The 18,452-nt window shown below is 40.5% G+C and overlaps 1 protein-coding gene across 1 annotated transcript in view; it reads left to right on the forward strand.

Annotated features, from left to right (window-relative positions):
• CMYA5 (cardiomyopathy associated 5) overlaps positions 1-16,488 on the forward strand; it is a 64,866-nt gene extending 48,378 nt beyond the window's left edge. The window contains exons 10-14 of the mRNA XM_075182379.1: positions 2,483-2,630; positions 2,753-2,886; positions 4,188-4,287; positions 10,314-10,490; positions 13,218-16,488. Of these exons, the coding sequence (XP_075038480.1) occupies positions 2,483-2,630; positions 2,753-2,886; positions 4,188-4,287; positions 10,314-10,490; positions 13,218-13,470 (812 nt within the window). The 3' untranslated portion in view covers positions 13,471-16,488. The remainder of the gene's footprint in view (positions 1-2,482; positions 2,631-2,752; positions 2,887-4,187; positions 4,288-10,313; positions 10,491-13,217) is intronic.
• Positions 16,489-18,452: the final 1,964 nt, after the last annotated feature.

An 18,452-nucleotide genomic window follows, 5' to 3' on the forward strand; every position in this document is an offset into this window, starting at 1 on the left:
AAGATGCCATTCTATATGTGGGTTCAGGTCTAGCTTTCCAAGTTTTGTTACATGGCGAACTCAATTGAGGTTTTTATGCACACACAATGCATTTATAGGTCCATTCACATGATACCTATATCACTCTCAAAACATTTCCAAACCAACAATTTTTGTATTGTAATTGCGTGTGCCCTTTTACATGATGTATGGCTTACATTTGATGGGACGTTTTCTTGGCGCTTGTTTGTAAGGTAGTAGGGGATGCAGAATTGACAGCCATGGACTGCCACAGGCTGGTACTGAATTATCAGCTTCACTGATTGGATGATAAAGTAAACTTTCGGTCACAGAATAATGTTTGAGTAGACAAGGGGTTGGGTTCTTCTCAGGTGCATTTGGTGGGACAGGCAATACTTTTTAATGCTTATCTATTTTTGAATAGGAACTGCATCTTGTTGCTTGTTTTCTTTACATCATCATTGCTTGACCACTTCATAAGCACTTTCTAAAAATTGGTAGGTGAATGTCATTCCATTATGTAAGTTATTGTCATCATTATCTACAAACATAGGTTGCTTTATGCTCTGTATGAATGTTTTCCACCCATTGTATTTTTTTGGATTGTAAAATAATTTTGTTAGGGTACTTCAGCGGGACTTTTTTTTCTTCATTACCACTTGCACTGGCATTGCTTTTTATTATTGTACAATGTATATAGCGATGTCTGGTTGTCTGAGTACATTTGTTATTACTATTCTCCACCTACTGCCTACTCTTTAGTAAATATTCATTCTCATGTTTGTGAGGATGATTATCACATGTTTGTACTGCTATCTCATGATACTGTCCTCCAATTGCTGCAGGTAGTCACTTAATTTAAATTTAATATGTACTTCATGTTCACCACTACTAGGACCTGACATATTGTCCTAAATAAATAAAGTTCTGTGTCATGATTTGATAAAGGGGATGATCATGTTTCAGAAATTTCATTATCATGTGAACTGCAAACATGGGCTCGGCAGTCCATAATTTTATGTGTTTAATATCTACAAAAGCTTCTCTGTGGCATAATGAATGTTTATCACTTTTTTGGCTATTTTTTTCATATTTTGAATGAGTTAGTGTGTTGTAAAGTTATACTGTTTTATATCACAATGTATATTTGTATTTGTACACCTAGATAGGTAATGATAAGCAGCTAAATAATTTGTGTTTTGTGATAATCAGTGTGTTCAAACAAATACAACAGTTGATGTTACAATGTGTTTTTGGATTTGAACATCTGTATAGCTAAAGTCCAAATGAAAAGAGCAAAAGACAATTGTGTTTTATGTCATTCAGTGTGTGGTTAAAATACACCAGTTTAGATTGCAATGAATTGCCTTTGTATATTTAGGTAATGGTGAGCTCTAAAAAAAATAGTTTTGTGCACCAGTCATTGTTTTGTACAATATACACCAGTGTTTCCATGGTCTCAAAGAGAATGATAGAACCAGGCAACCATGAGCTTGATTAGCAATTGTGGTTGCCCAGGGCCAATAAAAGTCCCTGGTGCAGTAGCTATGCCACTGATCAGCCATAGAGCATGGTTACATGTGGGGCATGGAAGGGCTTCATTATTGTCTAGGGTAAAACATCATCTTACAGGGGTTGGACCACACACACACTGAAGCAGCAGGTATCCCTGGTATCACGTGGTTGGATGTGAGGTGATCACATGATCACATAATAGTCACATGCAAAAATCTGTCACCCTCTTCAGCCAGGAACGCCCACTGTTTCAGTCTTTCTAACAGTGTAATTTGACACATTGAGCTCCAAGCTCTGTCCAAGTCACACCCTGTCAGCCAGACCAGTCCTATTTACCCAAACATAGTCCTTCTTTCATGGTGCCCCTCCACAAACCACTAAGCCTTACCTCTCCTGAATATCAGTGCCATTGGGGATTATCCACTAGGTTCACCAACGCTCTGCCTGATGTAATTGGGTGTGATAACACTGCAGACACATATTACATTACATCTCCATCATGTTTATTATGCACTATTACACTGCTTTCCATCCACAGACCTTTATACATGTACCTCCTCCAAATCAAGACAGCAGCCCCTCCACGAGCAGTGAAAGTCATTTACTGTCATGGTGTGTCACTGGCCCTCTCTCCCCACACATCTAAAATCATTCTTACCCTCTAAACTATTATGCCACAAGCAACATTATGGTCACTTTTGCTAGTTTTAAATATTTGCAATTGCATGTGGAAGTCAAAATAAACTGGAAGAACCAACAGTGTTTAAAGTAACCATAGAGCATAAAAGGCTATGTAACAGAAAAGAAAAAATGCTAAAATATCCCCAAGTTTTATGAGTGTATACCAACATCTATAATATGTTACTGTCAACTAAAGTATATTCTAGTAACAGTATAATGCCCTTTAGAGCTGGTGAATGATAGAGGAAGGTTATTCATATACTTTTTCTCCCCTTTCCATTGCCAGCTCCGTCCACCCCAGTAATAAAAGCAGAGGATTGTACAGTGTGCTGGGACACTGCTGTCATTAGATGGAGCACAGCACATCCGGAATCCACAGACTCCTTTACACTGGAGTGGTGCAAACAATATTCATCCGAGGGAGAGGGGCTCAGGTAAGAGCCAATAATAAAACACCCTATGAAGTGGATGTAATGACATGGTGCAAACAGTAGTTCAGTGAACCTTTAACAATCCTTAAAACAATGATTATGACGGGTAACACTATTCCTTCTAGGTCTGTATCTGGAATCAAGGACCAGCAGCTGCGGGTTACATTACAACCAGGAGAGAATTATTTCTTCTATGTAAAAGCTGCCAACACCTTTGGGTCAAGTGAGCAGAGTGAAGCTGCCCTTATATCTACTAAAGGTAGGAACTCCCAGCCAGGGTGTACTCCCAGCATCACATTAAGCTTGGAGGTGCATCGATTATGTTTTGGGGCTATGTGGCAACCATTGGATATTAAAGCAGCAACCCCACATAGATCTGTCATTGTTCTCAGCCATCGTCCAACCAGTGGTGGATCCAGAGGGGGGCGATTGGGGCAATCGTCCTCCCTCGCAGCACACTACATAAATCTGCTTGGGGGCCAAGAGGCAGATGATTATAGCCTGACACAGTAATGTATGTTAAAAAACACACACACCTTAATTTTTCATGGAAGTGTTAATTTAAATATTAACAAATCCAAGCCGCCAATGTACTAATATCAGTGCAGAAATTAAAGCTGAAAAATGGTCGGAATGTCCAGCAGGATAATGACCCAACACATACCTCCTTCGTGACCCTAAACAACGTCAATCTAATAAATTCCCTGGATCAATTCCCCACATAAAGTCCTCTATTAATTACAGCTACCAATAGCATTGTTGTAAGAAAGGCATCCAATACACTTATATATTCTGCCATCAAGTCTGCTTCTCCTTCTTCAACATGGGATTAGATATTCAATAGCTTAACTGCCCTTACCGTAAAGAACCCCTTTTTATGCTGATGGTAAAACTGTTTTTCTTCCATGCACAGTCGATGACCTGTTGTATTTATGGTCCTTGGTACAAAAAATTAACTTGACAAATCATTGTATTTACCTCAGATATATTTGTACTAAATATAATCATATTATTAAGTCACCCCTGAGGCGCCTTTTTTTCAAAGTATAAAAACCTAGTTCTTCTAACCTCGCTTTTAATAAAATCATTCCGCTCACTGTAAGAATGTGGTTGCCGACCACTGATCCATCTTACAGTGAGGTAGCCAAAACCTTCCCCCATATTCAAGATGCGGTCTGTAATACTATGCATCCTGAGCATTTATCCCTCTTTTTATTTACCTTTACAGCCAACTCCTACTACTGTGAGCTGCTCCTCAGCTGTTTATAGAGCAATAAAAATCAGTTTAAGATGTGTTGAATGTCATGTTAAACTAGAACACTTCTTGAATCAGTTGATTACACTTTTGAAAAAGCAGAATTTTTAGCTATTGGATCAGTGTAACGTCCGGACGTCACAGACGCCAACAAGAGAAGATAAATCTGACTAGTGATCAGTAGAGGAGCTGGTTCAGTATTTGGGAACTGTTTCTGTTACCTCTGAATTCCTTTTTTTTATCTTCGAGGAGAATAAGACTGCAATGAACTAGCCCATCCAGCTTACTGAAGTTTATTTTTACAGGTACCAGATTTCACTTACTGAGAGATACTGCGCACCCAGCCCTGGAACTGTCACCAGATGGAACTGTAATTAGTATTGCAGAAAAGAAGGAGATTACTGGGTTAGTATGTGGGGTTGTTTAGGAATGCAGAGTGCTTGTGTCCATGCTGGAGCCCAGGAGGTCCAGTTACTTCTGTATTACCTGTGAGGTTGTGTAAAAAGCAGCCAATTCTGTGCTAAGAATAATTTATACCACAAAAAATACAATCTCACATATGCACATGATCTGCCACATTAATGTCCCTATGCTATGCTTCTTAGGTTAGTGACGAACTGGAGAATTGAACTGCATATTTCAGCCACATGGAACCCGACATTTAGATGCACTACGTAGCAAGCAGCGTAAGCACTGAATATCTGGGGGTAAATATATCAAGCTGAGAGTTTTCCAGCGTGTTTGAAAAACTAATCAGAGTCTAGCTATCATTTATTTAGTACATTCTACAAAATGACATCTAGAATCTGATTGGTTGCTATAGGCAACATCTCCACTTTTCAAACCCGCCGGAAAACTCTCAGCTTGATACATTTACCCCCTGGTGCTGATACTCTATGAACCCACTGCTGCTCATAGAGCCTGAGTATCACAACTAGAGATGCTCACTGACCCCCGTGTTTTGGTTTTGGTTTTGGTTTTGGTTTTGGATCTGGATTACCATCGTGTTTTGGTTTTGCCAAACCGGCATTGCGTGTTTTGGTTTTGGTTTTGTTTGGTTTTGTTTTGCTATTTTGTTTAAAAATCAATGTTTTTGGGCATAAAATAACCAAATTTAGTGCTCCAACTGCTTCTTGGATAAGTAATGTAATTGTAAAGCTAATAAATTATCCAAAAAACAGTTTAATTCCTGGTAGGCCTTCATTAATTCTACACACAAACCAGGTTGTCTTCCTCTCCATCTATGCATATTGGCAATGCAGCCATCGTCTTTGGGTGTATATTACACCCTACACTTATAGTTAAATATGTAAAGAAATGGACAAAGGCAGTATGGCTTCTGTCTCTCTAGGCCCCCCTCCAATTGTAGAAAATACTAAAAAATTCAGCCGTTATAGACTGTACAATATTAATAGAAATGGACAAAGGCAGTTTGGTTTTTGTCTCTATAGGCCCCCCTCCACTTGTATAAAATATTCAAAAATTCAGCCGTTATAGACTGTACAATATTAATGGAAATGGACAAAGCCAGTTTGGGGTCAGTCTGTGTATGACACCCTACCCTTAATGAGAAATTGCCCAAACAGCAGCCTTTCAAGACGGTACGTGATATGGAAATGCCCCAAGTCCCTTTCCTCTTTGGGGGTAGATTGCACCCTACACTTAAACAGAGAGTTTTAAAAAGATGTTATTGTCATCATGTGGAGCTTCATCCTCACCCTCATCAGTGTGTACGTCATCATCACAGACTATTAATTCAGCGCCGCTTGAATCCGCCATTAGAGAACAGTCAGTGCTTGGATGTCTTGGATGGTGAAGGCCTTCCTCGTGGAAGATGTAGTTCATTTTTATAAACATCATTTTCTCCACATTTTTGGGAAGTAACCTTCTACGGCGATCACTAAGTTCCCGGCTGTGCTGAACACTCGTTCAGAGTACACACTGGAGGGTGGGCAGCTTAGATATTGCAAAGCAAGTTTGTACATGGGTTTCCAAATGGCCTGCTTTTCTTCCCAGTAAGGAAAGGGACTGTCTGACATTTCCATATCAATTACCTGAAAATAATCCTCCACCATCCTTTGCATGTTAATACTCATATTGGATGGAGTTATGGGCAAGGTCACACATTTTTTTGAAAAATCCTTCAAACCAGCCCAGATGTTAAACTGTTCTGGTCTGCCCTCTGCGTCTTCCCTGCTTCTTTTTTGAAAATTTAGTTTTTTACGAGCAACAGCTTCTTGAGTAATTGAAGGAGGACACATCGTCAAGCCAAGGCCCAGTTCAGCGGACAACTTGCTGAGCAATAGTTCCTTGCAAAAGTTCACATCTCGTTCGTTTTGAAGCAAAGACTCAATGTAGGTCTTAAACCTTGGATCAAGCACAGTGGCCAAAACGTACTGATCTGAGTTCAAGATCTTAATAACTCGAGGATCATTGTGAAGCGAATTAAGTACTTGATCTACAAGGCCAATATACTTTGCGGAATTGCTTGCTTTCATCTCCTCCTTCAGTTTCTCAAGCTGCTTTTCCAATAGTCTAATTAAAGGAATGACTTGGCTCATGCTAGCAGAATCTGCACTCACTTCACACGTCACAACTTCAAATGGTTTCAGCACCTTGCACAGCACTGAAAGGATTCCCCACTGTGCAAGAATGAAATACATCCCCCCTCCTTTCCCAATGTCATGGCTTGTGCAATACGCTTGGATGGCTTTGCGCTGTTCCTCCATCCTCTGAAGCATGTACAGGGTGGAATTCCACCTAGTTACCACCTTTTGCTTAAGTTGGTGGCAGGGCAAGTTAAACTGCTCTTGGAGCTGCTGCAATCTCCTACATGCTGTGGCAGAATGCCTGAAATGCCCTGAAATGTTACGGGCCACCAAAAGCATCTCCTGCACCTCACGGTTATTTTGTAGGAAGCTCTGCACCACCAAGTTGATGGTGTGAGCAAAACAGGGAATGTGATGGAATTCACCCAGCTGTAATGCTCGCACTATATTGTTGGCGTTATCAGAAATGACATATCCTGGGGAGAGTCCAAGTGGTATAAGCCATGTATCAATCACATCTCTTAGTTTGCGTATCAAATTGTCAGCCGTATGCCTGTTAGTGAAGCCGGTGATACAAAGAGTGGCCTGCCTGTGACAAATGTTACGTAGTGGTGTACTTGCTACTGCTGTTCCTGCTGGTGAAGGTGAATGACCAACCCAGTGGACTGTCACAGTCATATAGTCTTTGGTTTGACCACTTCCACTTGTCCACATATCTGTGGTTAAGTGGACAGTGGGCAGAATGGCATTTTTCAGCGCAATCTCTACATTTTTACACACTTTTTGGTATAGTTGTGGAATAGCTTTATGAGAAAAATAGTGTCGCGATGGAATTCTGTAACGCGGACACAAAACCTCAATTAACTGTGAAAAACCAGCTGCGTTTATTGTGGATATTGGACGCAGATCTAACACTAACATGGCAGCCATGGCGTCTGTGATTCGCTTGGCGACTAGGTGATTGCTGTCATATTTGCTTCCCCTAGCAAATGATTGTTTCACAGTTAATGGTTGAAATGTAGGACTGCACTTTGTCTTGGCCTTCCTCTGCACTGACGATTCACCCCCAGCAGCAGCAACAGCAGCAGCAGTGGGACTAACGCTTTCTTCAGAGGAATCAATTATAGTGCCGGAGTCATCCAGCCTTAAGTGGGATGCAGGGCTAACTCCGAGCGCTTTTGAGGATATTGATGAGGATAGTGTTGTGGGTGTATTTTGTAGCCGTCGGGATGTCGGTGACCGGAGGGTCCTAGCTGATGATGGAGTGCTTGTAATTTTTTTGGAAGAACTTTCAGCATTTCCTAACACTTTGCCACGAACTCTCGTTAAATGGCTTAACATAGACGAGGTTCCAAGATGGGTAAGGTCCCTCCCTCGACTGACTGTGGCTTGACATACACTACAAATGGCTTTACAATTGATTTGGGTAGAAATAATTCCACACATAAGAAGTGGATTTTTTTGTTTTATGGCCAGGCATGACAATGGCCTTTTTCTTGTCACGTGCCAAAACTGCTGCCACTGGTGCAGGACTTACACAAATAACCTCATCCTCATCAACATCCTCATTAGCGCTCTCATCGCCTACAGAAATCTCCCCCTCATCCTCTTCTAATTCCAAAGTGGCATCCTCAATTAGTGTATCACCGGCTACACTCGGGCTGTTCAGGCACGCATCAGCAGAACTGCTGAAAGGGCCCTTCTTTATGGGTACACTAACAGAATTCTCACGATTAGACATACTACTCAGGGCCATCTTAACAACATTATGGGCCCCCGGGCAAAGCAATGCACCGGGGCCCCTAGATATAGATATATAGATGTATACAGATACAGATATAGATATAGATATAGATATATAGAGATAGATAGATGTACTTGCTCAGTGACCCTTGTAGGTTTTTTTTGCAGATTTTTTTCTTTTGCAGGATTATTTATTCTCATTAAGAGCCGTGCCTATGGGGCCCCCTTGCCCGTGGGGCCCCCGGGCAGCTGCCCATCGTGCCCAATGGAAAAGATGGCCCTGATACTACTATTGGATGGACTCTCCACAGGGATTTTTGTCATTCCTGATTCAGAGCATTCATTATCCTCTAATGCCTTACTGTTTTCTTGCAGCTCGGCTTTGACGCATAACAGTAGTTGTGCACCACTTTTACACTCCAAATTACTTGGTCTTGCTTGGTCACGAGTGACCGTACAAGAAGAAGGCTCGGTAACATTTTTGGATCTGCCACTAATAGAGAAAGGCGAAGGCCTCATTCTTTCTCTATGCCACTGCGTGTGTAGAATGGCATGTTGGCAATTTCTTTTTTATCGCACTCAACTTTTCTGCAGTTACACTTCTTTTTCGCTTCAAAACGGTAAAAAAAAATTTGGTGTGTGTTTTTTTCCCTGATTTAAAAAGACTGTACTTTTACATAGGCTTTACCAGATGACGTACTGGGAACACTACCATCAGGACTGGTGACAGAACCTGGTTGCTGATTCTGCTCATATGTGACTACTTTGAATCCATTTTAAGGAGCCCAAAGCACTTGTAGAGCTTAAAATTGTCTTATATAGATACTGCAGACAAATATGACTTTTGACAGCCAGAAAAATTACTGAAAAACACTGGGGAATATGGGACACCCCAAAAGCACTTGGAGTGCAAAAAATTGTTTTAGATACTGCTGCTGCCAAATATGACTTTTGACAGCCAGAAAAATTACTGAAAAACACTGGGGAATATGGGACACCCCAAAAGCACTTGGAGTGCCAAAAAAAGAAAAAAAAACCTCCTCTATCCTCCTCTATTACTGCTCTAACAATTGCAAATCCAATTGATATTAATATTAGAATTGTATAGAATAGAATAGAAACAATTATGTGTACAATTATTGCTCTGTCCCTGCGCTAATACATCCTGTGACCTAACCCTGCTCTCTCCCTCTGTCATATGGCGATGGAGTGCTGTGGAGGCTGGTATTTATGCTTTGCAAATCTCCCGAGAACCAAGCTCAGAAATACGAATACGTCACTATGACGTTTTGCCTCGATTTAGATTCCAAATGGGCGGGAGAGCACCGAGCCTGCTCGGCTCGGTACTCGGATAGGCTAAATTCGGATGGATTCGGATCTCTGGGAATCGAACCCGCCCATCTCTAATCACAATGGTCATAAGAAATGCTGCATCTCACCCATTAATATTTTTTGCAGAGTGTAGTTGCAGTTTCTCTGGTCCCCAGACGATGACCCTGTGGGTTGTTGTAATGCTCCTTCTTCTCAGTATGTCAATCACAAAACTATTTTATGGACTGCAAGAGTTAGGGTAATGTAACACAAGTAATTACAAAACCAGCTTTTAAACAAAACACTTCCATGCTAAAGCATTTACGTGTAGTAATGAATAGAGCATTGGAAGTTACAGACTATCAATAGTTACAATTCATTACTATGCACCAGTATATTAGATATTAAGTGCTGTTTTTAAAAAAAACTGTGTTTTAATTGCTTGTCGGTTGTCCCAGCCGCACCTGCCAACATCAGGACACATTAGACCACTTTCCTAAACTACCCAACCCACAGCACCAATCCACGAGATCTGCCCCTGGTACACTCATGCCACTATTTGGTTGTGAGGCCACGCCCCTTTCCCTGAGAGGCCACACCCCTTTGTATACTGAGGATCTGCACTGTGGCAGGTATGCTGGTGCTGTTGCTGCGGAGTGATGCATCTTCTGCAGGGACATCAGTGACTTGTACGGTTATAAAAACCTGCTTCAGTCAGTTAAACAAAACATTTACTCATAATGTTTAATGAGCCATGTCCTGCCATTGTGCTCTAGACCTGTAGGAACGAAAGGGATAATGTGCCTAAAATACTTTATATTTTCATAGAATTCCATTAGTGCTGGGGGAGCTTCTGCCAGCGAAAGGGCGACATTACTGGGAGATGACGGTTACAGAATGCAGCTCATACAGTGTCGGTGCAACCTTTCATCCTTCTCCAGAAGAATTGGCCTTGACACAGGACAGTACATCATGGTGTATGCAGCGTTCTTCTTCCTCCACAAGGTAATCACAAAGATCTGACATTAGGAAAGTGGAGTAATAGAATATTTCTGTCAACCTGGTGGTCTGCGTGCCATAATTATGTGTTAATATTCCCCAGATTGGTTTCAGCTGATTACCAGTATTGGTAGCTTATACCAATGTATACCCAGACTATAGGTTCCTTCTAGGGACCTTTTTATCTTTTAGGTGCTGGGCCACATGGCAACTAAGTGGTATGGGATAGGTACACACTATTCACTGCAGGCCTGAGTCATCTTCGATCGCAATGCCAACGCTACTTGCGTATCAAACAAAATCGCACCTACCCTGTACACATGAACGCCCATATTCCAATACAAGTGGATCTCAAGAACTTTTTCCATTTGCATGTGGCAATAAGTATGCTATATGGTACTTGCCATATGCAGACAGACACAACAGACTGTAGAATGCACACATGCATATGTGTAATATAAAGTTCCATTAAAACAATGGCTGAAAAGAAATTGACTCAATAAATAGCCACTCTTAATACAATAATCAGTTATAAAAATACATGCTAAATAAAATTTTATAAGATTTTCTTCCTTTATTTTTGAACATGAAATACATAAATCAGGATGTTCTTAATGCGTACTGTACATAAAATGCATTTTTAGAGATTTTTTCTTACTTGAATAGACATGTTCTGGCGTGCACACGTGTTATCACCACTATCAGTCAGCACTTACACCTGCCCTGTAGCTGGTGCAAGCGATAGGCTATAAACAACGTACCTCAGCACAAATGGTCATGCACCTGACCTCAGCCCTCCCTGACATTGCTATGTGTGCCCGCCCCTTCCCACTGCCATTCCGTCTTTCTAGGCAGTCAGAAGTATCATTTGCATTTGACATGAATTAGATGCAACTGTGTTCACTGGCGTATGGTCAGTTTCTGAGCCTGCACAGAGTAATTTCACACAAGATATGGCGAACAGCCGGACTTATGTCCGAAGATGAAGCAGACTCTGTATCTCTTTGCTGCTTGCAGTTTACTCACTACCTACACAGCAGCCATATTGTGGGTTGAACCAATATTGATGAGAATGCTTATCAGAACAGCTTATCAGAGCAGCTTATCAGAGCAGCCTATCAGAGCAGCCTATCACTGCTAGCTGTAACTCACTGGAGCTTGTAGGCACAATGCTTGGAGCACCCTAAGATTTGCCTTTCAATTGATAACATCCCTTCTAACTTTTACAGACATAAAGGAGTATGTATTAAGTTAAATAATGAGAAATTGTATTTTAGTTATTAGTTATACACTTTAATATTATTCCAGCCTCTAATATGCACATCTTATACCAGTCTCCAGTGCTCACATTTTGTACCAGCTTCCGGTGGCAATATGTTATACAAGCCTACAGTTCACAAGTAACATACCAGCCTCCAGTATCTCAGTATTATGCCAGACTTCAGTACACCTATTCTCTGCCTCCATCATGCTTCTACACATGGGTTACCTCATGAACAGCATCACACTGCTTACTGGTGGTGACTTTCCTTACAAGGCAGGAGCAGACAGCAGATATTATAGTGATATGAATGCATTTAGTTCACTAGTACACCTGTAGCACATCCCCTCTGTGTAAGAACATGAAACGGTCAGCAGTTGAGGAGGGACGAGCGGGACAGTAGAAGTAGGATTGTAGGAATGGGACATGAAAAGGGGGGTGTATTCCATGGGCCTGCCTTCCCTAGGTCAGAGGCGTAGCTAGCGAGCTGTGGGCCCCAGAGCAAGGAGGCCGGGAGGAGGGCACTGGGGCCTCTGACTCTCTGCATCTGCCAAGCAACGGGCCCCATTATCTCCATGCGCCCCGGTGCACTCCACCTGCTTCTCCAATGGCAGTTCCACACTGCACCAGGTACAGGCCTTCTGTGCCGTAGGCCAAATCCAACACTGAGCCTGTCAGTCGTTGGAATTCGTAACATCATAGAGGTATGAAGTGTCTGTCGCTGGTCCTTAAATTGAAGGGAATTCATAAGCTGCATTCTCATGATCAGTTCAGCCCAAATAATGGCCACTTTCACTGTGTTACTTTGACAGCAGAGGTGAAAATGCCAGTAGTCTATCACACACTTCCTAGCCATTTGTTTCGCTTTTTTTAGTGACCTTTTTGTCTTCGACGTCCTCTCCAACAGTCTCCCTATGGTGTTAGTTTTCTTATATGTAAGAGGGCAGATTCAACAAACATTCTAGTTGTTTACATGAAGTTCAGCTACTGTAGATTTGATTAATGGAATACACATGATTTCAATATATCCTTTCTTTGTTTGCATAGATAACTAGACAAATTATTATACTCTAATCTCTTATTTTCAAGACCACCATAAGATTTTGTGGATGACGGGTCCATTTGTCTACAAATAGTGGATGTAGCCACTTTGTGGTCTGATCACTGCAATTTATCCATTTATTAGGCACTGGTTAGTGATCTCACAGGTTGTTAAGGAATGAATAGGAGATATTCTCATGAATATTGGTTCAATGCACACACTGGGTGTAGGTTACAGTTGATCAATAACATCTAAATTGCTGCACGTGTAAATTAATAAATGTTGCCCCAGAGTGCTATAGCGTCCAATAAGGCAAGCGCACACAAACCAAGTTACAGGTATTAGACAGTGGTCAGAATACAATCTAGTAACTTGCTGCTGCTTCCAATATTGCTGATTCACATATTCCCCATTGTGTTTTCTTCCCCAGTTTCTCTTACAAATTCCTCCATAATGATCTACGGAGTGAAGTTCACTTGACTGAGCCTCCAGTGCGGGTCGGGATTCTTCTAGATTACAGAAAAGGGGGACTTTCTTTCTACAACGTCCAGAAGGGACAGTTGCTGTTTACCTTCAGACACAAGTTTACAGAGGCGGCTCACCCCACCTTTGCTTTGGAGGCCCACGGAGAGATTCACTTTCATACAGGAATAGAACTGCCTCACTTTGCTAAGCACAGCTAACATTCTATTTCCTGCAGTGTTTGGGATGCTGGAACGCCGTACCCCAAATGTTTACTAGCCCCTGCACTATAGCAGAGTCACTGTGTGTGTGGGAAGAATTGGGAAGTAGTTCTATGAGACAAAGCCCGGAGAAGATTGTGCTGCAAAAATGGTTTCTCAGGATTTGTTTTTATTTTGCATTGGTGTTGACAACTTTTCTTCCAAGTTTACGTAGGAGAATGCAGTACAGAAACCCGATAGGACTTCTGGTCTTTGTATAGACAATGTGTGTGTTTAGTTAGAACAACTCTTTGGAGAAAGCAGATTAATGTATTAATTATATGTCTTCATGCAAACACCCCCAGTTCTCCGAATGTGGTGAACATTGATATTTATGTAAAGGTAAAAATAAAAACAACAGCACCCCCTAGAAGAAAATATTCAATTAATATTAAAATATAAATATATTCTATAATGCAATAAACATGAATGATTGTGATTAAAATTAATACAAGAAAAAGGAAAAAAATATATAAAAGGGATAACATATAAGAGAAAGAAAAACAAAGTAAATATCAAAGATGTCATTAATGACGAGAGGGGATAACAGAAAGTTAATCAGAATAGAAATGTGCACTTTCTGATAATAGATATAAATCACATAACAAACAGCTAAAGTATAACAGTAAGTACATAAGAGTGATTATATAGATGGAATAAATGCAGGCACCTGGAATGAAACAAAGGCTGGTTGTGTTAATAGATTGTATTATTGCATGTGGTTGGTTTGGATGTATTGCATATAGCACTACTACTATACAGATGGCTATAGTAGACAGGTAAAAAAAAATCTGTTGCGAAAAAAAAAATATAGTGGGGCTCGTTTAGAGTTGGCTACATTTGCACCCCGAATGTATGTAGAAAAAGATGCACACACAAAAAGATATGCATATATGTTGTACAATACATTATATTGTGCACAATAATATAATGTAATGAAGTATCATATACACAAAAGAGCATTGTGTCTCCACAGTTTTTTTTTTAAATGCGAAAATCACATTTTAAATAGGAAATACAAATATAAATGATATTAAATACAATCACGTGTTGTCTTCCTCAAACAGGAATCTTCTTTGCTCCAGTAATCCAAATAGAAATGTTAGTTAAATATGCGAATAGACGTCCATTTAATATAGTTGTGATGCTAATGATTTAAGTACTATCAGCTGGAGGGGTTAATACTCAATCACCCAATCAGAATCTAGTATACCTTATAATCCCGCTAATAGTCATCATCATCATTGTGCATAGTTCCCTCAGCACCCGCAAGAGAATCATCTCCTCAAAGCAGTATCTGTGTATAACTGTGTCACAGTTGCACTCAGCTTGCACTTGGCTGCCCCTTTTCCTGACACCATTCACTGATACGCAAAGATCTATACACGGATGCATGCATACGCGTCTTTGGTGCGCATGTGGAGTATGGAAATGAGAATCTTCTGAAAACAAAATTGATGTAGGTCAAACATTAAATGAGCCCCTGTATTTCCTTTCTTGTGCATAATCAGAGAGTTAATCGATAGACTAATCCAGGGGATAGGGACAATGAAAATGAGGAAAATGTTTAAAAGTCTCAAACAGCTAATAGATGAATTGTAGATGTTCCCATCCAATCATTTGGATGTTGTAGCAAACAGCGCATAAGCTGTATATGTCCTATTGCATGGGGAGGTCACAATGTGAGATACTGCAACGCGTTTTGAGACAGCTTCTCATTGTGGTCGCTGCTTTTTCAAAGCAGTTAAAATAGTGAATACATTTTTTCCTTTTCATTTATTTTAATCATTACCGTAAAGTCGATTACATTTTTCAATACATTTATATTTTAGCTTTTCATATTGATTCAATATTTTAATCTGGGGGCCATAACAATTAGCGCTACGGAATATGTTAGCGCTATATAAATAAATGATGATGATGATAACAATGGCTTGGCTCTAGCATTACAAGTGTTTCATATGTCTTCTCCCTAGTTCTTTTATCATGTCTATACAATTGTTCGCATTTAGCAAAGTTACTAGAATATGAATTATCATCTGTACTTTAGAGAAAAATTAATTCACAACAACTTAAAGCTTTGATTTTTACAAGTATTTTTAACATTTGTAAAATGCATGTTATTGGTTTTCTATTGACATCGTACCTGTTGGCTTTTTTACTTGCATTGAGTTCCAGTAGTGTTTTTTAGAATCCTACTTGTTCCACTTTTTTTGCATTTCACTCGTTTAAACACTTTATGAGAAGTCTCCAATTATTTATGAAACACCAGTAAAAATAAACATAAACAATAGAAGCAAAGCGCAGATGGGTAAGAGTCTTAACATAAATAAAATCTAACTGTTCTACAAGATAACTGTAGGCTGCTGGATAAACAGGAAAACTTAAAAATAGCAGCTGTGATTCATAGTTGTATTATTATGTGTTGTGACCTGATTATGACTTTTCATTAGTTCTTAAAATGTAATTAGTGATGTGTCAATCCTGCTGAAATATACCCAAAATTTATTTTAATGTATAATATTGCACATTTCACAAGTAAACCTTAAAATTATATTTTTATAAGTTGCGCAAAATTTGAAAAATGACAAATGTATCTGTGTTTCCCATGCTGACAGTGTGAACAGGCCAATCTGATTTCAGTCTTCAGTGTTATTCAATTAAGTAAAGTTACATTTATTTCAGAACAGGAAATTTCAGCCAAGAGAACTCTCTCATTTATTAACATGAATAAGAGCTGTCTTAATTTTAACATAGATAAGTTACCTATATAGTTTTAAAAGGAAGTTACTATGATTTGGTGAAATTACATGGCAAGTGAAGGGATTGTATTTATTTCAGCAGCAAATGTCAATGAAACAAGAAGATGATTTGTGTATAATATCAATTACTTCTTCGAATCATTTTTCAAAAATGTGCTAACATTTGTAATCTGAACAAAAACTGCTGCTGTACTTAAAATAAACATTTGCTAATTACCCCATTCTTAGAGACTTTATTTGGGAGGGGGGGGAATGTCATACAATGCATTGTTACTTTATGTCCCAAAGCTCCAATTATAAGACAGCACTTCATTAAATAATAGTCACGTACATCACTTGAATAAAAGTTCTTATTCTTATTACAGCCTCTAGAAAGAAGTAAAGAAGAAAAAAAAAAACAATAGGTTCTGCGTCTATTGATGAGAAAAGTGTCATAGAAATGTCAGTTTATTCCTTTACCCCGAGGCAGCCAAGATGTAACGCTCCCAAAAAGTCCCAAAGGCTGCAGTGTATGATGGTACTTGTAGTTCCACAACAGCTTGTGACCAGCAGGTTGCCAACCTCAGTCTTAGTTTGTTCATTATCTGAAGATAGGGAAGGAACCATACTCCAATATCTTTCAGTATAAAAATGGCTTTATGTAATACATTACAAAAGGCTTGTTCAAGAAGAGGTGCCAGGTGTTATCATACAGTGCCTAAATGGGCAAAAGTGATATGAGTATTGTGCATGCTTAAGGCATCAAGCAGTAAGAGTGGAAAATGCTCCTAACATATTCTTCTAGTGTAATGCTAAATTGGCCTTATTTAAAGCCATTTTACAATGAAAATTATTGGAGTGCAATTGCATCTTTAAATGAAGGTGTGGTGCCTTCAAGGAATGGAAACTCTTGTGGCAGACAGTGTTGTGCTACCTCCACAACATAGTCATGTTATTATGTTAAATATGTTATTTGTGTGAGGGTCCCATCAATAAGAGAAGGAAGTGACTGATAGCTCCAGCCAAATGTGATGTTTAGGGTGATCTTCAGAAGGGGGCTTATGGCAATGTAGTGTATGGTGTGTGTGTGTGTGTGTGTGTGTAATGGCACAGGGTGCTGATGGCAATGTAGTTAGTGTGTGTGATGGCACAGGGGGATTATGGCAATGTAGTGTGTGGTGTGTGTGATGGCACAGGGGGCTGGTGGCAATGTAGTGTGTGTGTAATGGCACAGGGGGTTTGTGGCAATGTAGTTAGTGTATGTGATGGCACAGTGGGCTTATGGCAATGTATGTGTGTGTGTGATGGCACAGGGGGCTGGTGGCAATGTAGTTAGTGTATGTGATGGCACAGTGGGCTTATGGCAATGTAGGTGTGTGTGTGATGGCACAGGGGGCTGGTGGCAATGTAGTTAGTGTATGTGATGGCACAGTGGGCTTATGGCAATGTATGTGTGTGTGTGTGTGTGTGATGGCACAGTGGGCTTGTGGCAATGTAGGTGTGTGTGTGATGGCACAGGGGGCTGGTGGCAATGTAGTTAGTGTATGTGATGGCACAGTGGGCTTGTGGCAATGTAGGTGTGTGTGATGTCACAGGGGGCTGGTGGCAATGTAGTTAGTGTAATGTAATATGAGGTGTGTGTGTGTGTGTGTGTGTGTGTGTGTGTGTGTGTGTGTGTGTGTGTGTGTGTGTGTGTGTGATATGGCACAGGGGGCTTATGGCAATGTAGTGTGTGTGTGATGGCACAGGGGGCTGGTGGCAATGTACTATGTGTGTGAAAGCACAGGGGGGCTGGTGGCAATGTAGGTGTGAGTGATGGCACAGGGGGCTGGTGGCAATGTAGGTGTGAGTGTGTGATGGCACAGTGGGCATGTGGAAATGTGGTGTGTGTGTGTGTGTGTAATGGCACAGGGGGATTATGGCAATGTAGTGTGTGGTGTGTGTGATGGCACAGGGGGCTGGTGGCAATGTAGTGTGTGTGTAATGGCACAGTGGGCTTGTGGCAATGTAGGTGTGTGTGTGATGGCACAGGGGGCTGGTGGCAATGTAGTTAGTGTATGTGATGGCACAGTGGGCTTGTGGCAATGTAGGTGTGTGTGATGTCACAGGGGGCTGGTGGCAATGTAGTTAGTGTAATGTAATATGAGGTGTGTGTGTGTGTGATATGGCACAGGGGGCTTATGGCAATGTAGTGTGTGTGTG

The sequence above is a fragment of the Mixophyes fleayi genome, chromosome 1, assembly GCF_038048845.1.
Source record: "Mixophyes fleayi isolate aMixFle1 chromosome 1, aMixFle1.hap1, whole genome shotgun sequence".
Taxonomy (NCBI): domain Eukaryota; kingdom Metazoa; phylum Chordata; class Amphibia; order Anura; family Limnodynastidae; genus Mixophyes; species Mixophyes fleayi.